This window comes from Platalea leucorodia, assembly GCF_965183815.1.
Source record: "Platalea leucorodia genome assembly, chromosome: Z".
Lineage (NCBI taxonomy): Eukaryota > Metazoa > Chordata > Aves > Pelecaniformes > Threskiornithidae > Platalea > Platalea leucorodia.
The window spans coordinates 21,675,898-21,703,786 of NC_138858.1; the positions used below are offsets into that span (position 1 = coordinate 21,675,898).

The 27,889-nt window shown below is 39.9% G+C and overlaps 1 protein-coding gene across 2 annotated transcripts in view; it reads left to right on the forward strand.

Moving 5' to 3' along the window:
- The window catches only part of RAB3C (RAB3C, member RAS oncogene family), a gene marked incomplete at both ends in the record, with an annotated part of 132,313 nt that overhangs the window by 99,060 nt on the left and 5,364 nt on the right, over window positions 1–27,889 (forward strand). For both annotated transcript variants that reach the window (XM_082335814.1, XM_082335815.1), the window contains one exon: window positions 21,017–21,141. In XM_082335814.1, the coding sequence (XP_082191940.1) occupies window positions 21,017–21,141 (125 nt within the window). The remainder of the gene's footprint in view (window positions 1–21,016; window positions 21,142–27,889) is intronic.

The following is a 27,889-nucleotide window of genomic DNA, read 5'->3' on the forward strand; positions in this document are numbered from 1 at the left end:
GCTTTACACTTGCAGAGAATTGGACACTTTTGTCTCATAATTTGTCTCATCCTAAGACAGATATCTGAAATAGGTTGTGTGATTTGTGCTTTGAAAGTGCCTTTCTCTCTGCAGTGATGGAGTCAGGAGTGACTGACTTGCAGTTATGAACACTTGCACTGTAAATGTCTCAAGTTAGGTAAGGTGGAGCCTATTCTATGTATTTAAAGGCAGAAGACAGAGAAACAGCCAAAAACAAAAAAGAAAAAAAATGTGAAATGTGCTCCTCTGAGAAAATGCATGAGTGCTTTGTGCAGGGATTTCTCTGGGGAATAGGCTGGTTTTACAAAGTTTGGGAACTGCGACAGAAATTACTATCTCTTATGTAATTTCTGTTGTGACCTCAGCTATGAGCACATTTTTTGTATATAAGAAAACTGCATCAAAGATATGTGTGATACTCTCCTACAAACATGAAAAAATAAATAAACCAACAAAAAACCCTAAAAGAACCCTAGCTACAAAACCCTAAACTTGGCTATTGACCTTGGGCAAGAAGGAGTTTTTTAGCATTCTCCTCAATCGTGTTATGCATGCAGCCAACATTTTGCCTGGTTATTTAACTGTTGCAGCATATTGAGCACCAGTTTTCATTAAGCAGCTTGCAATGGCACTTGAGGTTTTTCCTAAGTGATTGTAGTTAATTTAGACTTCATTAGAGAAGATGAATAGTACAGATTATCCCTTCTAATATGCATGTTTTAAATTTATCAGCACTAAATTTTAGCAGCCATGACTCTGTCCATTCATTTAGATTCCTTTAGTCCTGCAGAAATTTTTCAGTCATCTTCCATCCTGACTATCTAACATGGATTTGCCCATGTGTTCTCATTTTACTTTGTTTTTCAGAATGTTATTTTTACTGTTTCACAAAAATTGGAGGCATTGCTGCTCTTTTTTCGCCAAATTAAATGTTGGTTTTCTTTCCCTCTTTGTCTTTTGTCTCTTAGCCAGCTCCTATTCTATGACGATATTTTAGTGCTTGTACTATACTGAAGTACTTGTATTTACTACACAAACAGCTGTAATACCCTGAGATGCTACTTCCCTGCCTCACCTTTCTGTAACTGCTCTTCCTCCATATTATTGCTGCTATACACAACTCAGCAGAACAAAACATACACCTGCACCTCAACCAGCTCACAGCTCAGAGCCATAGCTCATCATCAGATAAGTTTATATGCTGCTATTGATGTAAATATCTGAGAGAAATCATGTTTAGTCTGTTACACTAAAACTCCAGCAGGAAGAGCGGGGAGATGACTGGGATTTCATGTGTCCAAATCCTCAAGCTTCTTAAATAAGTTTCTAACTTTTTAAGAGTCCAAATAAATTATGTCAACCAACTGGTTCACAACTAAGAGGAAAACAATTATTGAGCTTTATAGAAAACATTTCATCAGAGTACTTGAGCTGAGTACAATTTTTCCTTCGTAGGTTTTGTTGAAAAGAAATGTTATTCTCTTTGACCTTGTAGAATTACACATAAAATCCTTGAAAGTACAATAAACATCAAGAGTTTATATTATGTTTTTATTTTATTACTAAAGCCTCGGAATGCTATGAATTGTGGGGGGTATTTCATGATGCCTGTAAAGCACCCCACATCTTTCTGTCATCATAGCAATAATTAAGAGTAACTTTAAATATAGATGCATTGCTCTTTTAATATCATTCTTGTTTTCTTTTTAGTGCATGCAATTAGCTGATATTCAGCCTTTAGCACAGCTGTTTCTCTGTGATGGAGAAATTTGTTATTATTATGCAGGTGTAATATCTTTTTCATTTACAAATATGCATGCAGTGTCCTGTTTCCCTGAACAGAGTAGAAGGAAACAGGAGCCAAAGGTCTTCATGTGTATCAGTCCATAAAATTCTCATGTCTTCCTCCTGCATCTAGGTCTGGTTTTGGTTTCCTCACTTGGCTCTGTTTTGGCCCCAAGAGTGAGACAGCTACAAACCAATACTATATTGTAATCCCATGCGCTTAGCTCTAACTTGGTGTCTGGCTTAGTCCTTGGGCTTTTCCTTCAGTGTTTGCAGCTCTCTTTATTATTGTCAAGTCTGAGGGAGTATGTGACATACCATTGTGTTAATCACTGTACATTAATATAAAAAAAAAAAGAATCCCTGACCAAAAAAGTATGAGTAAAGCATGAGCAGAAGAATAAGGAATAAAGATATAAGGCAACATGAAGAAACACAGGATACCAGTGAACAGTGAGAATTAGTGTAATAAATTCATTCACAGCATCCCAGCTGGCTACTCATTAAACAGAGACATCACTACGCAAGTTATTTTTCAGCAGAGATTTAAAGGGGGATAACATCATGCTGCTTTTTAAAAAGAACAGCTTGGAAGAATGTGTGAAGGTTACTATTAGAATAATGCAACATGTTGGCCATCCAGGCTGGAGTTATCAGTAAGGCAGAGGTGAGGTTTGGTGGCATCATGAAATACGGGAAACGTGAGGGTTTTTTTACAGAAGTATTCCAACCAGAAGCAGTAATTTGGGATTTCAGAGAAAGAACAGCAGCTTTCTTCCATTTGTTTTCTTTGGTACTGAAAGAATGAGCCAGATCATGTCAAGATCACCTCAAGGTCAAATATGTGGATGTCTGATGTCCAAATATCACACACTATGCTGGAGACCCTTAGGAAGCACTGAAAATGAGAGGCTTGCAGTTCTTCTCATGGCTTGTGGGCAAACTCAGAAAGAGGAATGGTTTAGTGTTTGCATCCATTTAGGGTATCTGTGACAGGTCAAGCAGAGCATAGCTGTAACCATTCTGTGACTATTCTAATTGACAGCCCAAAAATAGACTCATAAATCCATATTGAGGCACTTGTACAACCAACCTAGTTTAGCAGAAGTCAACACACAAATAAAAAGCTCAGGACAGTGTGACTCCAAATTTTAGATGTCCTTTCTCTGAATATCGTTGTCATCAATGTTGAAGTGTTACAGCACAAAATGCATTGCTAAAAAACCAAACCAAACCAAAATCTGCTAGGATGCTACAGTTAGTATCTGACAGTGATTTATACAGCAACATTTCAGATTACAGGTAGAAATACTTCTCTTCCTTTTGTCCTCAGTCTGAGAATAAAAAGTTGTGGTGTGTTTGCTTTTCCTTTTACATTTCTAATCAAAGGTGTTAGACCTCCTGCTATTCACAGTGAGTCCTCAGGACCACCTTGTGCCACCTTACCTCCTGCTGTGGATTTGCGGTCAGCAGTAAGACTGTTACAATCAGGATTAGATCCCGGGTATCCTGCTGCTTGGAGACATACACTTAACACAGCAGGCAACACTAACTGTTTTACCATGAATTCCTTAGCTCTAAGATCTGCACACAAGGAATGAGCATGCAGCATGCCTGAGTATAATTCTGGGGAAACCTGTTTGTGCCGTCTTTCAGGTATCAGGATAAGGGCATTGTCCTCAGTTTCTTTCTACAGTGGTATAGTGGAGGGTCTCTCCCTTCCCCCAGCCTTTAGCATTTATACCTGCATTACAAAGCATTATGTATTCTTTTTAAAGCCCTGAACAAAGGTGAGGGACAGAGGCATATAAAGAGGTCAATTTTGTATTACCTACTGTTTCTCTGCGTGAGGGTTTTATAACATAAGTCATTTATTTGATTGCTAGGTATGCTTAAAGTCGTTGGCCAGAAAGCTTTGAACTTCATTGAAGTACAAAAAGCAAGCTGTTCATTTAATCAGCACATTTAATTCATCCTGCTTTGCATGCTGTGCCACACTGTCTTCTTTCCATATAAGGATTCTGTGGTATCTTCCTGCAGCACCCCTGCCTCTCTTCTGAAAGCAGCCAAAGATGGCTTTGTGCATATCGCTTATATATGCTATAGGCCCAACTCCTTTTCGGTGTGCAATGTAGCAGCTACATCCTTCTCAAATATCGCTTCTCTTCAGGTGAGTTTTTTATATTCATGTTTTTTTTTCAGACTGACTGAGAGCATGTTCTTAATTTATCTTGCTTTTTAAATATTTATTTTTGGTCTACGTGACTAAGTGAGAAGTGAATCAGCAAACCGAGTTTTGGTTATACTAAGGATTTATATCATTTATAGGTGTCTTCTGCGTTTAGACATTTCTTTTTGTTTAATACCAGTTATTCATCCGATTCCTCTTTAGGCAGCCATTGTTTAGAATCCAATGAGGGTTTTGTAATGCTATGCAAAAATTTTAGAAACATGTTCAAGGCAGAATTGAGGAGAGGGAGGAAAGATTTTCTAATTCAGCAATCATATAATATTAACAAAAATATAGCATATTTGTTCTGGACTTTAGGGAGATTACGGCTGTTTGTTTTTTTGCTCAGACTCACTAACTCACACATGATATATGAATATGTAACATCCAATTTATAACAAATTAATAGGGCCTTTTGTGTCATTTTCGGTGGTCTCTATTTTTTATCTGATTTACCTTCTTATTCTAAATTGTTTAAGTACAGTGTGGCACTTCAGCCTTCAGAGATTACCTGCCACAAATGTTAGTACAGGTACCTGATAATCCCTTAGCATCTGTTCATGCATACCCCACTTTACTTAACTGGACGGGTTTCAGATAACTCATAATTTCTTTCTCAGTCACATCCTCTCTTCCATTCTAAGTCCTTTCCCTGACAGATGTCCAGAGGATACAAGTTAAAATGTGTTTATGAAATGATTGATCTATTCAGCACCGCTGTGACAAATGGGAAAAGAAAATAAAGACTTAAACTTTGCTGTCCAAATTCTGTTCTCTACTTCTGTGTGGAAGACTGAAGCTATTGATGCTCACCTAGAGGTCATGGGATTGCCATGGGAAGCACTAGGTCCATGGAACAAGCCCTGTTTCTCCGGAAACTCTCTGCATGTTCCCCAGGGGCTCTGTGGCCCTCAAGAAAAGAGAGCAGTTTAGTTGCATTGCAGTTCATTCTGCTTCCCCTCCCAAACCACCCACATCTGTGCTTCAAGTTGGCCTTGGATTGCACACATTCCTTTTTATGGACTGTCTGAGAGGTAGTCATCATTTGTGTCTTTGAACATAAGCCCTGATGAAACTGAACCACCTGCTTGAAATTTCTTCTTTTTTCTGTTAATAGAGTACCATTGACTTTCTCTTCACCACTTGATCGGTCCCACTGGCAGTTCCCCAGTCTGCAAGTCCACAATCCACAGTACAAAAGCCTACTTACAGAGGACACCTCGTGTCTGTGAGCAGAGCTATCAATAAAGTCCTTATGTTAGTTAACAATCTGGAGACGACCTTTTAGCTGTCTTGGGCAAATCTTGAAAAGAAGGATCAACACTCAGACCACAGTAAAATTTGGTGGCGCTAGGAACTAACCACTTAAATTCCTTTTGTGACTCTGATGTGCAGCCCCCATGCCTATAGAATCATAGAATCATAGAATTGTTTAGGGTGGGAAAGATCTTTAAGATCATCAAGTCCAACCGTTAAGCTAGCACTGTCAAGTCCACCACTAAACCATGTCCCTAAGTACCACATCTACCTGTCTTTTAAATACCTCCAGGGATGGAGACTCAACCACTTCCCTGGGAAGCCTGGTCCAGTGCCTGACTACCCTTTCAGTGAAGAAGGTTTTCCTAATATCCAACCTAAACCTCCCCTGGTGCAACTTGAGGCCATTTCCTCTCGTCCTATCGCTTGTTACTTGGGAGAAGAGACTGACCCCCACCTCGCTACAACCTCCTTTCAGGTAGTTGTAGAGAGCAATAACGTCTTATATAGGGTTAAATGAGCTCAGAGCAGCACACATCATTGCTTAGAGGACAATGAGGGCTGGCTGAAGTTTCTGAGCTGTAAAGGTTTTATACCCAGTGATTTCTTGCTCTAGTCTCATCAGATGGTGACAAAGGCATGTATAAATGAAGCCAGGTTTGCTGTAACCTCCCATTCAGCTGTGAACAACAGAGACCTCATTTTCAAATGTTGCTATGCAGAATTTAGCTTCAGTGAAATCCAGGAACTTTCCTAGATGAAGACAGCCATGTCTCTTTGTTGTGGGACCTGATCGTTCATCAGCCTTTTCAGATACATCACTCTTCCCTTTTAGTCTTTCTTAGCTCTGCTGATCAGCGTAGGAAAACACATGGTTATCCCCCAAATACACTCAGAGTCCAAGGTGGCACCATTCACAGACAAATGGCCAGATGAGAAATTCTCCTCCCCATGAACTTCCTAATAGGTCTTTCTGAGTTACATCCAGCAGCAGTGAATGAGACTGTTGGTAGCACTTGGGCTTCTGGTTCCCTGCATATACAAGCAGTAGCATTGCTTTGGCCTTCTGTTGTTGGGAGTTTCAACAACCAAAATGATCGAAGTTTTACCTTTTCAAGAAAATAATGAATGCTGAGATTCTGCATAGCACGTTGAAGCTTCAGAAATAAGGAGCAGTCATTGCATCTTGAGTAGTGATCACAGACTTGATATAGCTGAACTAAACTCAAGGGAAGAAATGAGGTTTGTTAACCTCAGTATCTCCTGTTTCTTTTTCTTTTCTTTTTTTTTTTTTTTTTTTTTTTTTTTCCCCCAGATCTGTTTTGTGGCAGTTAGGTTAGTTCTTGGGTTTTCAAAAAAAAAAGACAGAGAGTTGACCTTCTCTTTGAATACACGTGATTGCATTTTAGTGTGTTTAGTGCTTATTTTACAGCTCTTTCTGGACATAAATAGTTAAATGGTTCATATGGCGATAATTGCTGCAGCATGTAGGATTCTCACAAGGAATTCTTACTGATTGTAAGTGATCCACAGAATTCCAGTTTTTATAATTAAGTTAGAGTCCCTACCAGCACCTGGTCTGTGGGAAATATAGGTCCCTGCACCCGCTGTCTCTCTATCTCCAGGCTGGGGCTTCTACACATCTCAAATGATGAGGAAAAGGTAAAGCTGAGCCTGCAACTTGGTCCAGGGTCAGGATGATACCCAGAGGATTTCCACATGACAGAGGAGCATCACATTGGCATTTTTCATCTGCTCAGCCTAGGAAATGTGCCCAGACCTACCTCAGAATTATTCATGTCCACCCATCAGGTTTTTTTTCCACTTGCCCTGGGGATCCTTGGTTTAGACAGAAAGCATATGAAGGAATATTAGGAGAATAATACTCTGTCCACAGCAGCGATGAAAGAGAGGCCCTCTGCTCCTTCTGAGAAAGAGATCAGATGGTGGAGACCGTAAACAAAAGGGGGAAAGGAAGCTGGATGGCAGGAGATGGTGCCATCTTGCCCCAGACTGTAACCCTTCTGCAGTTCTGCAATACACACTCAGGTGTACTCAGCTGTCCTCGTAGTCTGCCACAAGCCAAGTCCTGTGTTTTTCTTTCTTGAGTTACAGATAGTGAACACGCCTTAGCGGATCAGCCTTGGCTAGAAATGTTTCATAAGAACAAAGCTTATATAAGTTCACTAGCTAAACTGTCTCCTGAGTGTTGCAGCTCTGCAGAAATCTTTATCTGATACAAGTCTGCTTGGATGTTTGCTAGTTTATATTTGTAAAGTAGAGGTGTATGGGGAACCTTCACCTGATACTGTTGTTCTGTAGACAAATCTTGTAGTCTATCAGTGAGTTCTGTAACCCTGGAGACCTTGACAACATCCAAAGCTGTGGGTGAGTCTCCTCAGAATAAATTCAGCTGATACATTGCAGACATCCATATCCAAATTAAATGCATGAGAATCCCTTCTAGTCAATGGCAAGAAACAGACACCTTTCTCTCATTACTCATCTCATTCTAAAGTAGTTGTCTAGAATAGATCAGATGAATTCCACCCAGAAAGACCTCTGCCAGCCCATCTGTGTCAGAGCTGTGACTCTTAACCTGTCTAGCTCTGCCAAGAGAAATCTCTAACAGGGATGTGGTTATATGGGCGGAAGTTTTACTGCTTTATTTTGATTTGCTATAGGATCAGATTTGGCAGTGCATGATAATTCATTACATTCCAGGGCAAAATATAGTTTTGTTTGTATAGTTACGTTCACACTGGAAACACTTTCTGGTAAAGTGCAGTCATTTCCTCTACTCCATGCCTTATAAAGACCTGCTGTCCAACTCATTCATTCACAGTTACTTGTTTGCAATTGTAGGCTTTCATTTCTGGAACAGTGCATAGGAAATGTTTTATTCTCTTGATTTTCCAGTACATTACTTCACTCTGCCACTCTGGGGATAGAGAACAATTTCACTGATGAACTTTTGATTTCGTGATGCTTGCCCTTACAAGCTGTCCATCCAAAGATTACTGTCTACCCAAGCACCTATCTAATGCACACAGTTATGTCCTCTGAGAGGGGTCTCTCCCCGCTGAAGTCAGTGACAAAGTGTCAGTAAGACAATACTAAACACTTCTTTTTTATTACCAGAGAGAAGCTGTAACCTTAAAAATGTGTTAGCTAAAATGATTTAAACAGTATGCTTTAAAGTGCTCACAGGCAGAGTGAGATAAACTTTAATTTATGAAAGTTCAACATGAGCCCTAGGATGTATCATATTGAAATGCCACTGTATTCAGTTTTCAAAAGTGTTAGAAAATTTTAAATCAAATCTCCAAATTTTTTATTAAAAAGTTGTATTCATGCCTGCATATGTTGCTGACGGCTTCCACCATACTGAGGATTTCCTTTTAAATCTGGCTTCTGGGGTCAGGGACAAGCTTTTATTTTAAGAATATTTTTCTTTATTATTTTTTTACTTTTTATACTTTTTATTTTAAAATAAAATACTTTTATTTTAAAAATTGCAATGGAGAACAAAATTCAAATATATAATAGCTAGGGCTTGAGGGGCAAACATATATATATATACACATACATATATATAAACACAGTCTTTTGATTTGTGAATCAGGTAGCAGCACAACTGACATGCTGAACGAATACGCAACTCTCTCATTTTTTTTACAGCTTTTTTTCTTGCTTTATGTTTAATCCTAGAAATCAACTCTAAAGTCTAATGCTTCCTGTTATCCTCTGTGAGTCAGCAGAAATAAACCTGCAGTTTACTTGCTTGCAGGGTGAGTCAGCAAGACAATCCTGCCACCCTGTGTCAGGCAGGATGTAGACAGTGAAATGTTTTTTACTGTTGTCTTTGGCTCCTGGCAGCCCTCACAAAATGAATTTTGATCAGCAGTATCCTGAAAGCAAAGTGTGACCAGACTAATTCAACCTTCAGGGCCTCAAAAAACAAACAAACAAACAAACAAACAAACAACAAACAAAAAAACCCCAAACCACAGGTACAATTATGTAACTCATGCTCATCTGATTAACCAGTATCAGTTAACAGTGAGATTAAGGTAGTTGCCATTTTGCCAGTCAAGTTTCAGGTATCTGTGAAAAAAGGCAGAAGCTCAAGTGTTCAGATGAAAACTAGGCCACACGTATTCTGACTCAAAATTTCAGACCTCATATCTCTTGTGCTTGCAAGTGTACAGCCACATAGGCAAATTACTTCCAAAGAGGTATTGGTGCAAGGACACAACAGTGGAATCACATTTTTATGCCTAGGGTTCAAGTATAGCTCTGAATGTTTCCCTTGCTCTGCTTCCAGAAGATAACAAGATAAGTCACTTTAAACACAAAATGCTGATAGGATTTATAACAGTTCTGGTATAAAATGTACTTTTAGTAAAACAATGCTGTCTATCTTATCAACAAGAAGTAAAATGACTCACATGACAGCCCTGACACATGGTTTGCAATCTGGGTGAATCCTTAACAAGGATAATCCATGATAATTTATCACAGCTGGCTTCAATGACCTAGTAAGGTTTTTCAGTAATTAAAATTAGGTCTGATTGTTTTAACCCCTTCATTAAAACATGAACACAGGCATTTCAGAACACAATTTGTGTACATATAAGACTGAGTTGTTTAAGAAAGAGTTTGTGCAAAATACCCAATGAGAAAAACAACCCTAACAAGATCAGATGTAAGCGAAGCAATAGCAGAATTCATTTAAACTTGAAAAATGAAAGCTAAAACAATAGAGGAAATAAAACCCAGGCCAGTGAATTTGCGAAGTGAGAGAAACTTGGAAAGCACTCCTGGCAAAACAGGCAGAAAGAGATTACTAGCCACAAATAGGCAAAGAATTTCATAATGAGCTATGACAGTAAAAAGTCAAGGTTAATCCAGAATTCCAGGGAATGTTTTAATGAGAAGTTCCCTAAAATTGGATGTCTTGTTGCCAGACACTTGCCATATATATTGCAAATATGAATTTGGATTTGCTATTTAAAAGAAAAAAAGGAAAAATAAATAACTTTGTCTGACCCAGCTAAATTATAGCTACAGAACTATCAATGTTGTTACAAACCAAAAGAACTTGACTGTGCCTGGGAAAATTTTGCTACTTCCAAAATGCCATTGCTGTGCAGGTGCGACTTGAGGCTGAAGGCAAGAGGCTAATAGATAACCCCAGAAGTGCAAGAGAGGCTCTTCGGCAGAGTAGTGCAGTCCAGGGTTAAGGGACCGTTGCTGGCGGAGTGAAGAGGGAATTATTAGATATAAGCATGTAGGACCTAAAGGACTTGCTCAGCATCAGTATCGTTTGCTTCACTATTTTTTTTTTAATTATCAAAAGCACATCACTGTGAGAAAGAAAAACAGCAAATGTGAGCACACATACATATGTGTCTGTATCTGTTTCCTGATATATATGTATATGAATACAAAATGGCAAGCAAAAAATATATTTTTAAGTGACAGCAAATATAGCTAATTTACTTAAAAGTATAATATACTCACATAGATGCTGTAGTTGCTTTAGTAAATGACTTCAGTACTCCCTTATTTCACAGCTATGTTTTTCATATACCAGAGTTAGGATCAGCTGTATTGATTAGGGTCATTACTCAGAGTTCCAGCGACAGTCTGTGCAATCAACATAAATTGATGATTAACAGGATCATTTATTTGGAAGCATCTGGAACATGAAACCATGGGGACAGTCAAAAGATGTTCATTTGCAGACTGTATTTTGCCTTTTATTGTTTCCATGAACATTATTTTCCTGTAAATACTTTTTTCCACCCCTTTCAAACCCTAATTTTTGATGATTGTGTGCACTGTGCATGTGTAGTAGTAGCTTTGAAGGATGATAATTTAATGGTGGGTTTCTCAGTGGGGAGAAAATTAAAATATACAGCCTTTTGTCTGTGTGGTGAGTTGCTAAATCACTTCCCACAGTACGGCACAGCTTGTGGCATTTTACATGACATAAAAACTCTTCATTAACATGTGTCGTTACTGTATCCCACTGTGAAAAATGTGTTATATTAGTTGGTCTGCTTATAAGTAAACCTTGTTGTAGGGAAGGATTTTGTGCTCCTGTGAATAAAAATTAAATATTGAAATGTATTTCATATAGTTTTATCATGACACAAAATTCAAGGAAATAGGTTGGAAGATCTCTCTGCCCTTAATGTCTAACACAGTATTTGTTGTCTCTTCTCCACTGTCTGTGTAAACATCTGTTCAATTTTTCTAAACAAAAAGCCTGGAAAAGAAGTATATACTACACATTAGAAAAGGAAAGATATACAGTTGGCTTTGACAGGGAATTACTGTCTTTTATTAATTCTGCACACCTTCAACCAAAGTCCACCTTGCCTAGGAGTAGGTCAGGAGCTTCCATATGAGTACTCTGTCACCTGCCTCCATGATAAAAAAGCCTCCAGGGTGTGCAATGTCAGTGTGACATACTGTGTGTTGGGACCTTACTCTGCCTAACACTGTTCTTAGACTTACTGCCAGCTGTTTAAGTGCCAGCTGCAGTGTGCTGGTTGTGCAGGTACGGGAAAACACCTCACCTGACGGGCTTTTCTTCTAAAGAGGTGGCCATCAGAGCTCAGGCACTGGAGGTAGTGGGGAGGAGGGATACGGAGTATAGTACTAACTTAGAGCACAGTCTTTTTTTTTAACCTTTTTTTTTTTTTTAAACGTAGTAAGTGCATAATTGGGCTCCCGCTACATTAGAAAGTAGTTTCAAGGTGTATTTGACAGCTGGGAAGAAAGCAGGGTGCAGAGATTGTGCCAAAGATGCAAAAATTAAGGACATCTGCAACCTGATTAATACAAATTAAGTATGCCCTGCAGGCTTGTGGTCCTTCGTTGTAACTCCAAGTAAAGGGACATACATAAGAATTACAGTTTGAACACGAATGTCTTTTGCCCACAATATATTCATTTGATACCATATACCATTATCAAGTGGATTTGCATTTTAGTGTCAGAAAATAATCTTCTGACAACAGACACTTGGTACTCTTATTTGAAACAACACTGTACAGAAAAGGCACCAAAGCTAATTCATGGACTATTAAGAAAATTATTCGGATATTACATTAAAAATGGAATGTAATTCAATAAAGTAGCCAGCAGAGGCACTTCTGTGTGCAAGGTAAGAACAGATAGAAATGGTTGATTAGAAAGAGAGAAAATTCTGATTGATGAATCTCTGTGATGCCTACCTCGCATCTTAAGTACCACACAGAATTACATAGTTATCAATGCCATGTCAGTTCTTATTGCATTGTGTTAAATGCAGACCCAGACTGGACATTATTGAGCAAGCATATACTTCCTCATTACAATTATGGTAATGGATTATCACTAAGATACTTACATAAGAACAAATGTCTCAAAGACACAGAGAATATCAGGTCTTACATCTTTAGTGGTTCTCTCCTTTTTCTTTTTTTTCTTTTTTTTTTTGAGTAACTACACTTTTTGCAAAATAATATGTCATAGTTCCTTGCATAATGTCATAAAAATGTATATATTAAAGATTAGCTCAGTTTTACCCTCCAAAAAATTCATTTTGAGTATCTGTATAACCTGTCAAAACTGAAATGTGGCACATGGTTTTCTAAAATGAAGTTATGGCTTCAGAAACTTGTAGTGGAGTCTTCTGTTAAGGTAGCTTTTGTGTTTTGTTCACTGGCAAAGCTAAATTTATTTTCCGTAAAGTAGACGCAATTCCTACCAGAAGAATGAAAACCTCTGATGCTCTGGGTAACATGCATTTTGACTAGCCTTCTGGCTGAAAATGAACGAGAAATTTGGTAGTGCCACACCTGTCATGCAGCTTCTGCATCATCAATTTATCTTCCTCCAAGGGAAGGTTAAACATCTAGCCTTTCATTGCATGGTGTGCATTCTTTGGCTCTGCAGATGGAAGATAAAGCCTGTCAGAAGGAAGTCGTGAGTCATTGGTATTCTTCTGGTTTCTTCAATATCAGCTTATTTCACAATCTCAAGGCATTTTTCAATTCATTTGCCCTTCAATCCAGATAGAAAACATAATATTGTATAAACAATAACTGACATATCAAATACAGTCAGTCCTGCCCAATATTCATATCTCCCAATCTGTCGCAAGAGTAAAGGGGTTGGTATATCCCATTTTTGCTATTACATCCACTTCTTCCCAGACCCTTCTCCCATGCTGCTTTGTGATACTGAGGATAGAAGACATTTATTTTGTTCATTTTTTCCCCTTTTTTGCCCCTGTCCATCCGTGTTCAATACTCCTGTGTTGCTGGGACATCTTAGCCTATTCTTTATCACATGTTAATAAGCACTTGCAGTCAGCAGGTGCTAGTATCATCACTGAAAATAAACATTGCAAATTCAGTATACGTCATCCGTTCTGAATAGAAGTGGAGATGCTAGGACGTGCACTAGATTTAAATCCTCGATGAGATGGATCGAGGTGCAATTTCTCCATTCCTGTCACAGGTTCATCCACCTCAGCTTTGTATTTTGATATATTTCCTTTATTGATTGCTTTTCTTGGTTTTCACTAATTGCTTCAGTAATTATAAAGGGGTTCATGAACGCAAGAGGTAAAAGAATTTGTATTAGCCATAATCATTTAGCTTTTATGGCCCTCAGCTGGAGCATGCCACAATGATGAAATGAGTAGCAATAGTTTGAGTTTAAATGTTGCAAATATCCAGATCTTCCTTGTCAGTAAGGGAAGAAAGATCCTGAGCTATTTCTCAAAGCTAGTTATGTTTCTTGGGACTGTGTATGCCCCCAGCTGCTCATCAGTTCAACTAAAATCTGGCAAATGTTAGGATCTTCTTTTTATTATTACTGATGTTATTACAAATTATTTCTAGTATAATCCCACTATGCCAGTAACCATGGCCACAAAAAGGCTAGTATTCAAGTACTCCAGGACTCTTCTGTCTTGTTTTTGCTCAGTGCTTCAAATTTTTAACCTCAGCACTGTCTTCAAAATCCCAATCAGAAAGTTGAGTTGGGGTTTTTGGTTGGTAGGTTTATACATTTTGGATGGCTTGTCTCCCACTAACAGTAGATTATTTACTGGAGAACAGATGGAAAGCCTGAGGCCACCTCTGTCCCTGCCCTCCCTGTGTCAGCGTCTGAGTGCCAAGTGCAGAGCAGCTGGTACAGAGCCAACTTCCAAATGGCCATCAAGATTGAGCACTGCAATCATTTAGCGTGATATATAGAATAATCCTATATAGGCCCCATCTCCATCATGTCCCCAAGGTGAGTGGGATAGAGGAGATGCAAAAACTCCAAGATACAGGGGCATTCCTAAGGCACATAATCTATCAGGATTGCTGGGAATAATAAGGGTTTAGGAGACATAAAGGAGAGCATGGGAAAAAGAATGGAGCATATGGTACACAATGAAGTATAGAAGACACTTGGTAGTATGAGGGAGACCTCAGACTCACCCTGTGGGAAAGATGGCTTGAATGGGGAGAGTGCCAGAGCTCCTCACAGACAAGGAGGGTGGGAAAGGGCTCCTGACATGATCCTGTCCCCTGAAAACATGGGAATGGCAGAGCTTCCCCTTACCATCCCAGTCTGTGTCAGGGGTTGGAAAGGGCTGTGCCATACCTTCCAACATCATAGGATGGGGACTGGTGGAAGGGGAAAAGATATCCTCCATTGCCTCAATTACAGAAGGAAAATCACGTCTCCTGAAAATGCTAGAAAGCCAGCCTTCCTGCTCAGAGGTAGCCAGGCATTTGGCACGCTCACTTGCAAATAGAGGGAGGAAGTTCAACTGGGGGCACTGAATGCTTTTGGACACACCTCCACACCTCCAAACTCATAGCTGCTTCTCTGACATTCCCCCTCACCAAATACTTAAATAAACTGTGCAAGTTTTAGAATAGATAACCTGGACTCCACCCCAGATCCTGTCACTACACTGCAACCCCTCATAGTTCAGCTAATGGGCTTTGGAGGCACTGTGCTATAGACAGAGATGGGAGAATTTTAAGGATCAATCACTGAACTCAACATAAGCGTAACTTCAAAAAAATAAAAAGGTTTTGTCAGAGGTTTTGTTAATTTGGCTTTGGGTTGGATTTTTTTTTCTTTTTTTTTTTTTATTTGTTTTCATGGCAAGATGATGCACTCCAGTTAATTGCATACTCCTTTCTGAAACCAGAACACCAGAAGCACAACATGTTCTCTGAACTTGCTGGAATAAACATTATACATGGCCCCCTCTGGAGTATTTTCATTAGGGTGCTTCTCTGCTGTCAGTGCGTGTGACTTACTACACAATTAATCTAAAAAGCCCATAGAAACCAGCCCCTCTAGAGATGACAGGCATCTTTGGAGGGCTTAGGCCCAAACAGTGGTTCATAGATTGCGGCTGTCTCTAAAAGTTCATATTCCTGATATATTTAGTGTATGGGCATATCGTTACTGAATATATTTGTTTGCTATCCTTGCTGTCTGTGGGTGAGAATATACTGGAGACTATTCCAGTTTAAATTAATGTTTTTTCTGGACATATATGAGTTAGTAAAAAGTATCTCTGGAGATATATTCAGAGTGAACCCTAAGGTATGCCAATCAGTGGGTGCCACCTGAAATGGGTCAAGTATAAGCGGCACTTTTGGCTTCTGTAGCAGTTTCTCCAGGGTAGAATGCAGCATTACCCAGGCATAGCCAAATTAAGTCTGAACTCTTAGGGGAAAATATATCACGCTGGATCTGACAGGTCGAGAAAGGCAAGGCTGCTGCAGGTCCATGCCCCAGGTGCAACCAGTAGTGAGGCTGAAGATGTATTCCTAGCAGGCATGTATACACAACACACACATGTACAACACATATATATGCATATATACATGGCCAGCCACACAGATCACAGACAGACACACACAGCACTCCCACAAACAAAACAGCATCAACAGCCTCATCCTGCTCCCCTCCCTGGCAGAGCAGCGTGGAGGTCCACTAGTGAGAATACATATCTGTGTAGACATATATACAGCGTGGGTCCTTCCATCAGCTAGGCTCATATACTCAGTCTACCCAGTAGCTGCTCCTGGATCCTGGTCTCCTCAGTTGCTGGCACCTGGACATACAAGCCTCCAGTGTTGACCCATGGTGATGGGTTTCATGCCTGGACAGTGGGGCTGAGGCTCTTCTGGGACAGCCCTGGGAGAGGCCTGGATGTGGCGTCCCTTCTTCTGAGCCCTTAATTTGGATTGTCACCTGTGTTTGTGCCCCTGTGCTCCTCTGGGCTTGTGGATATGGGCCTTTGAAAGGCTGATGGCTTCTGCAATAGGCCTTGAAGCGGCCAGGACCAGGATATTATTTGGTCTCTCCCACCCACCACCGTCTCTCTGTGCTCCTTTGCGAATAGGCAGATGAGCTTTTATCACATAATTTAATGTGAACAAGCTAGTTTGCACAATGGTAACATCACAGCAGTGCTCCTATATTGCTCTGTGCTAGCTACCTTGGCTTCCAGCATGTTAGCTACCTCAGCCAGCTGGGGCTGTGTATTTCTGAAGCCCGCTCCATCTTACTGTGCAATATTCCTTGTAAGCTGCCCACATGAGCACACGCAGACACCCCACCATTGTTGCCTGGACAGTTATTTAAAGCTCTTGCATGTTCAGGAGTGCAGAGTTACACTGCTGCACAAAGGTTAGTCTCCTGCTTCTATGAAAGTTTTGTTCTTTCATGGTTGGTTTCAGTCTTCCTGCTAGAACCAAGTTCTTTATTAAACTGGTTCTTCTATAGACATCAAGCAGAGTCTTACCTGAGAATAGATGTAGCCCCTTAAGCTTGTACCTGATCTTTTCCCAAAAGATAATGTGGTGCAACATAGACCTTTTACCTACTGCTTCCTCTCTGTCATGAAGGTGTATTTCACTATGCTTGGTTATAACCAGAACTGACATTTAATATTTTGGCAGACTTGGAGGGGGGTAGTGCATGGTAATAGTGTCTTTGGTCTTTATAATGGTGTTTCCACCATTTTAAGCATTGTAATACTCATTTTGAAACCTGTGTTCTCATGAGAAATGAGGTAATAGTGGATAGCTTTGCCTAAGCAACACTGGTTTTATTCTCTCCTTCAGTAAATGACAGCGTTAGAAGTGGCAGCAATACAAAATCTCATTATACTCTATTGAACTAAACAGCAATATCTTCAGAAGAATATTTTGTGAACTAGCAAGTATTACAAGGGATTTCCTAGGAGCAGAACTACGTAGCACAGTAATACTGAAGCAGTGTGCATATGGACATATGCCAGCGTGAACCATTTAACTTTGCCTTTCCTTTAGGGTTCATTTCAAACAAAGTAGGATTTTTGTGTTCAAAACACAAAACTGTGTTTTAAACATTTTTTTCACATAATATTTCATTCCATCAAACCAAGGAAAAAAGCCTCCATATTATCTTTGACAGTCTTCTGTCATAATAGTCCAAAACTCTTTTGGAGATTTATTGATGTAACTTTATAGTACTTCAAACCAGTAGTGGAAAACACAGCACTGTTTTAAGATGAGGAAATAACATTGTTTTAGTTATCATTCAGCAAGTGCTCTTTTCTGACAAGGAATATGGCAGAATTACAGTACAGGGAGAACAAGTCTTGCGTTGATCATTGAAAGTAATGGATCATTGAACTCCTACATTAATCTGCCCCTCTGGTGTCCTATACATTATAAAAATTCAAGCATGTTGCAGATTGCCTGCCTACCATACAACTAGAATGTGAGAGATTTACAGGGTAAATTACTATTGACATACACCAGGTCACTGAGACTGAACAAGAATTGCTGTATTCAGTTTACTGCAAACATCAGCTTTGCCTTTCCATGTCTTCAGTCTTCCTGAGGCTAAAGTTCTTTACAAGGACAATGGTTTGTGTTTTGGATTAATCAGAAGCCTCAGTCACTTGAAAGGTCATGTATGCAAGGAACAGCAAAATCTCTTTTTTAAATGACCTGTGTGTTGGCTTTTGTGGAGAATTGTGGAAATCAAAATCTATAGAAGCCGTTAGTGGAAATGTATGTCTAAAAGAAAACATAACAGTGATAAGCCTATTATATTCTTTGAATCCAAGCTCCTACTGATGTAGGGTTGGGTGGGGATACATTTGACTGATTTTCACAGTCAGTCATTTCTATTTTTGCACTACAGAGTCTTTTGCAAAACGTAAGCCTTTGAATTGTTATGAAGGACAAGATCTCTTCTCTTGTTGCTTAAAAAATTCTGTATACCTAGAAGATGAGACATAAGCAAAGCAGATAAAAAAGTCTAAGAATAAAATAAGTCACTTTGGTAATGAGAAGCATTTGAATGCACAAGTTCATAGTTCATAGAATGAAAAATCACATCTGGCTGCAGTAGAATGAAGGGCGTTACATTCTTAAGCAAAGAAACTCATGTAAGGCTCTGGAGCAAAAGTGCAAAACAAGGCTGAATGAATTCTCTTTACACTGGTGTGATAATATTTCTTCAGGTTGTATTTCTTAATTCAATTTCTTATATTTCACCTTTGCAGAATATGTAAGTAATTCCTACTGTAAAGCTTAATATTTTTACTGTATTCTTTGTTTTTGAAACATCTTCAATTTCCTGCTGACATAAGGGGAACAAATTGACCCCCCAACTCATAACTGTTCAAAGCTAAGCTCTTTTAGAGTCCTTAATGGACTAGCATCCTCTGACGTTTGAGCTACTAGTATTTGCAAAGTTGCTATGGTGACAAATGCAGTTCTGGTTAAAAAAAAATAATAATTCTATTTTGCTTAACCGCAAACTCCAGAAGAACTCATCATGGTTCCGAAAGAACATTTCTGCCAAAATGAATGCACAGTGCCCTTTTTTCTGAGCAATTGTATCTTTAGTAAAATATAAGTGTACAGGGAAGTCTGACCTCTGCTTTGGTCACAGTACCTTATGACTGCCTACTCAAATTACTTTAAAACAGGTTTAAAATAGCACAGTGTCCATTTCTTGTAGGAAAGATCAGGGCACAAAAATGCCTGAGGCTTGCTTCAACTTGTTTTTGGTCATTCTGATGAAGTATAGCAACCCTAAAGGCAGTGTGATCCTTCCCCTTAGGTTCCTCTGCCCAGCACTGCAAACCAATCACACATGGCTTAAAGGTGCTTTGACTCAGGGGTCAGGGGGGTCTGGGGCTATGGGCAATGGGCAATGGGCAATGGCATTGGACCCAGGGTTACAAAGATAGCTGTTTTTGCTATCTATCTGCTGTAGCAGGTTTTGCCCATGTCCATCCCTCTGGTCTTGCAATAAGCAAAGCCAGCTGGGGAGATTTGATCCATCTTCTGTCTTTCACTAGAAATGGTTGTCAGACTACATCATGATCTTTTTTGTGCATGAAATATTTTGCAGACAGGGATCTGAATATGTAGAGATAATAGCTGTGTTATGAGAAGGGGGCACTAGTGAACTTAGCACCCAGACAGACCAGCTTCCAAAACACTTAGGAGACAGACTTGTGAAGTTATCTCATCTTTTCTTACAGAAGCCCAGGGCCCTGATACATAACCAGATTCCCTTCCAGGGTGCCCTCTCCTAAATGTGTAGCCAAGCAGGTTAGTTTCTATTCCAGTGCACCTAAGCATCTATTCCTAAGCACCCTATATTGTCCAAGGGCCAAGGGGAGGAGGCAGAGAGATGCTCTACATCTTTTGCTCTCTCCATTGATCATATGGGAACAGAAGGGAGATTAATATCCTACCAAGCACTTGACAGAGCCTAAAGCCAGACACAGTCACAAGTTCAAGGCAAAGGATAAGTGCTTAGAGTAAGCTTGCTGCACCCTGTGTTACCTTCACGGGCAGGTACTGCTCTCAGTTAGAAGGTGGTAGCCCGGACGTGGAGCTTTCCTTCCTACAGAGCATATCAGCATCAGCAGAACGGTGGCAGTCAGCAACTGAGAGGTGCTACAAGTGTGCTCCTAAGTTGCCCATTAGCTGCATCACATTCAAACTGCAGCAGAGAGCTTTGTAGGGTAAGCTGTTTCACCACCATCACTCAAGGTACCTTGGTCTTTCAAGGCCTCAGAAACTCCAGTTCAGCTGTAGCCATGGTTAGGGTTTGTATCATTTAAATGGAAGGTAAATCAAAGTCCAAACTCAGCCCCTGTCCATGGCTTAATGCACAATGTAAAGGTTCCCGGTAGGTCAAAGACCTCTAGTGCAATGTGCTGAAGAGAAACAACAGAAGGAAGACCAAATGGTTTTGAAGTTTTGCTGATAAATTTAGATCTAAAAAGTGAAAGATAAGAAATTAATAAGCTGTTGATTTTGTTTCAAAGGTCTGGTTTTAGATGATAAGGTTTGCATTAAAATGTGAAAATACGTTTTTAATTGTGTGAGAGAAAGTGTCACCACTTCTTTCTAAAAATATCAATGGCAGGAGAAAATATTGAAAGACTATCTTCTTTTTCCAAGCAAGAGTAAAACATGTGTTGATACTATTCCTCTAATAATAATTCCTGACAGATAATCCTTAGTTTATTTGAAATCCAGAATTAAACAGAATCATGTTACCCTAGATGTCAAAATCAGTATTATATTTTTTGTCTTGTTACAATTCTGTTTGAAATTGATTTAAGGGGAATTTGCTTTGTTTTGACTTCTCTCTCTCTCTCTGTGTCTCTCTTTTAAGGTCAACTCAAATCAAAACATACTCTTGGGATAATGCCCAGGTTATTTTGGTCGGTAACAAATGTGACATGGAGGATGAACGGGTAATCTTCACTGAGAGAGGCAAACATTTAGCAGAGCAACTTGGTAAGAAAAGAAATGACAAAAGCTTTACAATTGCTTGTGAGAATGCACAAAGTAATGTCATTAATTGCTACAGTAATTCTAATGAAATGTTTGTGATACGTTCACTGTAAATGAATAGCCATACACCGCCTCGCTTTTGTTTCTGCAGGCTGAGGTCTGAACTGTCCTTGTTGGTATCACTAGTACTGTAACATCATTAGAATGGACATGTGTCCAGGGATGACCTTATGCAAAGCTGTGACATGTCTGTCATCTAAAAGTGTCCACAAGACTAGTGCTGGCTCAGAGGCTGGCTTAGACTAAGGCCATATCTGATAAAATGTTCCTTATGCTGCTTTTTAGATAGGAAGTACATTATGGTCTTTCTGATAAACAGCAAGATTAGGCGTGTTTCTGTATATACACAATATGTTTAGATAGTTATATCTATAGGCAGATATGTCCTAGTCAGGGAAAAATAAAAAAAAAAAACACCAACAAACATATAAAAAAAAAAAGGAGAGGAGAGGAGAGGAGAGGAGAGGAGAGGAGAGGAGAGGAGAGGAGAGGAGAGGAGAGGAGAGGAGAGGAGAGGAGAGGAGAGGAGAGGAGAGGAGAGGAGAGGAGAGGAGAGGAGAGGAGAGGAGAGGAGAGGAGAGGAGAGGAGAGGAGAGGAGAGGAGAGGAGAGGAGAGGAGAGGAGAGGAGAGGAGAGAAGAGGAGAGGAGAGGAGAGGAGAGGAGAGGAGAGATTGAAGAAACAGCTTACTCAAAATATGAACTAGACCTTTTTGCAAATTGAGAATATTTGGGTATGATTTCCAGTACCAATAATCCAAAACAGAAGGATGACAATATCCAACTCCTACTGCTAACAGTTCCCCTATTGCACATTTACACAGGTGTAAATAACGTGAACCTCTCTTTCATAAATTCTCCCTCTAGGAGGCAAATGTCCACACAGAAAATTACAGAGCTGTGACCATCTCTGTTCTTTCTGTTTCTGCCCAGCAGTGATATCCTTTCATACCATTAAATGTTTTTGAGGTGACACTGGCCAAACTGTAACGGAAAATCTCCAGACCATCATCATAATACTACCACCCAGCCTGTTTTTTTCCTTCAAATTTGCTGATCTCTGGAGACCATGCTCAGCAGGTGTGCAAATCAAACCCTGGCATCACTGGAGGTCAATTTCTGTGCTGTACTGGGCATGGGTTTGTTATTATTTTTAAAACTGACTGTGGTGAAGGCTCAGTCTGGTGAACATGTGTGTAACTAACATTCTCCTTGTCCCTATTGCTATATAGGTGTTTAGAGGAAAGGGCATTATAAGAGTAACTGCATGGGAAACAGAGAGAGATGGTGGCATTTCACAGTATACCACCTGTGCTGAATCTAGTCCCATGCTGGTGGTTCTTAACATATGCATATTCATAGCTTGCTGACCTTATTTTTTAAAATATTTTTTCTAGTTGTACAATTGCTTATCCTGGTAAATAATTTCATCAGAATAAAATATTATCCTAATGCATCTGTCTAAATATTCAATGGAGAAAAAGATCTGAAAAATGCAACTGCATACTTTTACCACAAATTTAGACCAGGCACTAAAATATCTGGCAATAAACAAATTGACAATGTAGAGTTTGAAGGGTTTTTTTTAACATCACATAACTAATCTGAATTTCTGTTCCTCGAACTATTTTCCTTTAGAAAGATTAATGCAGTGAGTTGACAAGGAATCCCCAAGGTCATGAATTTAGCAAGACGAGAAGGAACTTTGCATGTTGTACAGTCAACAATCCTCAGCTGTAATAACCAATGCTTGCAAAAAAAAAAAAAAAAAAAGAGTAATGAGATAGATATTGAAACCCATGTTTCAGGCTTTAAAGCAAACTCTAACTCCTGGGACTTAGAATTCAATCTTTATGGAAGCAGATTATCCTCTATTCCCATCTTTATCTACTCTGGGGTTTTCGTTTCTCAGATATACATCCTGTGGCTATCTCAAGGGCAGATTATTGCATTGGATAAATTGTGGCTCTGGTCCAGTATGTCATTTACTGTACTCAGACTGCACACACAAATATTTATATGTTTCCTGTACAGCTGCAATCATTTCTTAAATCTGCTCAGAGATTGTGGGAGGTGGTGTCAGGAAAAGCAGAAGAATGAGTTTCCCTGAACTGTAGTAAGTGCAGTGGCCATGTTGGCCAGTTTGAAGGGCATGTGTTGTGTCAGACACTTGGGACTGTCTTTTCTTTCTCTGCCAGTGAGTTGACAACATCTCTTGCAGGCAAGTTTTAAGAATAAGGATGTAGATTTTTGTGTTCAGCAAGACATTTTAAGGCTGTGGGCCCTTTGAATGCTATGGTTTTCAGTGTTGATTGTAGCCACAATTACAAGCAAGCACAACACGAGTGCTGTACAAAGAACACGTTGTGAAACACTCTGTTCTCAAGCGTGGTTTTATTTTCAGCCCTGGTTTATTTGAAGTCACTGAGAAAATGAATACATGTACATTTTGGGCCAGGTTTTCAAAAGGTCAAAAAGAGCACTGGACATTTAACCCTCCAGGAACACGGTATTCTCTCGAGGAGAGTGTTATTGGAAAATTGTACCTCCTTTGTGGCTGCTGACCTCTTTGAAAAGTGTGGCCTTCAATTTTATTAACAAAGTGTAATCAATCATTTCTTTGAATCTCAGTGGTGGCTTATTTCTCAAGTGTAACCCAAACAAGTGGTTTAGATCAACTAGCAGTAGGCCTCATTACTTATGAAGGTCTGGCTAAACTAGTCAAGTATCTTATGGTAGCTCGAGGACCTCTCTCATAACACTAACAGGAGTTATAAAGGAGAAGAATGGTTAAGAAAACCAGATTTGACCTTGAAGGGAAATTAGCAGAATGTTTATGAAGACAGAATTTGTCTTGTTTTCATTTTAGATTTTTTTAAAGTTTGTTGTTAATGACATAGGGCATGGCACTGGGGATACCACCACAGATCATAGCTGCAAGCAGCGTACTACCTTACCTATGGTAATGGCCAGAAGTAGGTGCCTTGTGAAAGGTGTAAAAGTGCAAACATACCGTGATACTTTCCCAGACTGTAGCAAATTATATTCATGGGTCTCATGAACCAAAGGCAGTATCTTTATATTCAATAGCCCTTTCATGATTTTTTTTTCTGTGGACTTTTCCAATGATGTCTTCAAAACCATATAAAATCTTACCATCCACAGCATCCTTTAAATATGTGCAGTTTATCTGGGTTATCTGTTTCTGCTTTGAATGGCCACTTGCTAGTTTTATTTGATGTTTCTTCACTGTTATATTCTGAGAAACAGTGAACAATCGTTTGCTGTTACCTGGTCTGTAACACCATTGGTTTCGGAGACCTCTATCATACCCCTTCTTTTTCTCCAGGCTGAAATTCCCTGACTATTTCATTGTTCCAGACACAAAGACCATCTCACACTTTAGCCATTCCTTGTCACCCTATTCGGTACTTTTTGTAAGTGGTACAGCCTTTTTTCAGAAATCAGTTAGTTCATGGTTGTTTAACCTAATAGCATCATTAAAAGAGTAATGTTAGAATGAGGTGAAAACAGACAGGATTAAATAAATTCAGTTGAGTCACGTAACTTCACCTCACAGAGGTATTGTACTGAGAAAATACAGAAATGTGACAAACCAGCCATTAGAGAGAACTAATTAACATAATGTTAATATTGACACAAGAATCACAGCAAACACATTTAAACAAGTTTATTCACTAATCACTACCAAAAAAAGGGTGTGGAACATAATGCTTATGCTATTTTGCCTCTTCATGAAGGTTTGCTCTGAGCAATACATGCATTGGCTATTGAGTGAATGCCCAATATAGTCAGCACTTACGTGCTTTAAAGCGTTTTAGTTAAAAAGGCTTGGAACTTCTTGCAAGCAAAATGCATGCACACTTGCTAGCTGCATTACTCACACAGCTATTCTGACATATTCATCTCATGCATCTCAGCTGAGTTCAAAGCTTCATACATTCATAAAAGTTTGGTGTCACTTGTCAGAATAAAAATAAAAAGAATGATTCACAGATGGCATGAATTTCTTGGTTCCTTTTACTCGTGGTCTGTATGATATATTGTGATCTACATTCTGGCAAAGGATTAGCAGGCAGAGGTGTGCACAGAGCTTTGAATAGACTCTGAGTAACTGCACACGCAAATGGACAGTTGCATATGTAGTTTGACATACAGTTTCTCCATTTATTTATGACATTTTGCTGTGCATGCAAATTAGGTACATAATTTTATATGTGTTCTTTGGTTGTTCATGTGCTTCTGTACAACTCCTATTTGCTATGTTGTGCTACAAATTACTTCAACACTCATTAGTTTTTAATTGCAAGTACTCCCATTACAGAGTATATTATATCTTCAAGAACAGGGCCCCTAAGGCTGCTGCAGAAGTATAATCCTGCCATAGGTCCAAACCATGCCTATTGTGCTCATGCTGCACCAGGTACTAAGGGGTACTGCAAGATCTGCCCTAAATGTCTGGCCACCTTTTCTGTAGGGTCTTGTTTGCCCTGTCCCACCTTTTTGGCTCAGGGTGGTTAAGGTTCTGGGAAATGGAGCTATTATAGAAACGTTGGCTAGAAGGGACCTCTGGTGATCATCTAGGGTGATGCCCTGCTAAAAACTACCGCTGGCTCTATGTTCTCTCCAGCAGTTTTCAGGGCAGTGCCCTTCCCATCAGATTTTCTGTGCCTCCACTCTGCTACGCAGGGTCACCCATGGCTGGGGGCATCCAGCACGTCTGAGCATGCCTTCAGGTGCACTCACCTGCTTTCTAAATGTATCCTGGCACACCATCTCTCCCAGAGGCCACCAGCCAATGTCAGAAAATGAAACAAAATGGGCCCTTTCTGGGTGAGCTCTCACATTCCCTTCTGCAAGGGCTGGCAGAAGCCAGGCCTCATGATGCATTCAGGGCACCTGCAAAGGGCTCTGAATGCTACCTGCCCCAGCGTCAGCAGTGCCCAGGGCTTCAGTGCACCTCCACAGCTTGTCACTCAGAGAGGCAGTCATTTTACCCCTCAGATTATAACACATACCTTATTTTGCATATTTTGAGGTGGTTTTCCCCTCTCCATCCTTTCTCTTCTCATCTCTTTTGGGCCATTTCTTCCTTAAAGTCTTTATTTTCAGCTTTTTTTTTCTTTCCTTCTCTTGATTCCCAGTGCTTTGAAAAAAAATTCCACCAAAAATGAGAAGAAAATTTCTCACTTCAAACCAAAATCAGCCTGCCTTGCCTATTTGGTTTTCATTTTCTTCTTGGCTCAGGCTTGTATGTACATAATAGTTATGCTGGGGAGATGCCAGAGACCCAATTCAGGGGTGATTAGATTTCTCCAAATTAAACCCATTTAGCACCCCAGCAAGCCTGAAAGTGGAGTGTTTGTCAGTGGCATGTGCTTATACAGGGTGCAATTTGGCATACAGCACTTCTGTGTGATCTGACCAAGCCTGCAAGACCAGGCCTGCTGCTGCGATGGGGCAGGAACATGACTGGTTTCTGAATCTCACCAGGGCTGGGGCACAAGACAGCAGCTCCCCAGTGTCCAGGCTGGAGTGAAACTTCACTTGCCTCGGGGTATGAGCCCTGAGGGGTAATACGTACATTAGACATCTGTGGGTACACTGGGGCTATTAGGCATCTCTGAGTTTAGGCAGCAACTGAAGATGCATTTTTAGGGCTGTAATTTTGGCATCTAAATCGGGAATCAAGTGGGACTTGGCACCTCAGCACACAGCTTGCTAGAACAGCAAGTTCTGTTTTGCCTCTGTGGCTGGCTGGAGGCCGTGGTGCAGAAGGCAGGGTCGCAAACAGATTTGAGAGCATGGACATAAGGCTGTGTCTAACTCTGGATTAAAAATGAAAGTAACTGGGCTATGCGGGAACATGCCCGTTCATAGCTCCACCCTTCACCACTTTTTAGCTCTTTTTAAAGGGCAAATGCTAGTGCCAGAGGAAGGAAACCGACTGACAGCACTGACAAACAACAGAGTCTTCTGTTTAGTTACAACACACACAGGGTATTGGCAGAGCAATTAAAGGCTCCTGGCCGCAAGATGATTTTTTACAGGAGGGAAATGCCAGCGTGCCATTGCTTTCATGCACTTGGAGCTGCATTACAGGGAAGTTACTTAATGGCAATGGGAAGTGAGGGATTGTGTTTGCTCAACAAATGTCTCATGTAAACAAAAAAAAAAATTTCTTTGCCAGGAATCTAATTTATTGCCCAAATGCACTCATTTAAAAGGTATCTGGAAGCGACAATCAAAATCAGTACAACTGGAATTTATATGGAAACTTTCTGTTCTGAAAGACTGGAAAAGAAGGTGTTTGCTAGAGCATTACCAATAACTGCCCCTCAAGTCTGTCTGTTCTGTCACAGCTGAGAGACCCCCTTTAGCTTTTTTTTTTTAATAAATTTGGCCACCCCAAAGGTTGGATAAATATTTTAGCATTCCTGTTAACAGTCTTTACACTAGCTCTATCCAGAATGGTGCTAAAGCACTGCTCTTTGCTGAGGTAATATTAGCGAAGTCCTATTTTGGGGTTTAATGTTGTTTTAATACTTTTCTTAGCATCGTCCAGCCCTTGGGCTTGCTTGGACAACAGAGGTCCCATCCAACTGATCTACAAAGCAGAGCACAGTGTAACCAGATCTGCCACCGTAGTTGCAGGAGTAGGAGATACTTTGA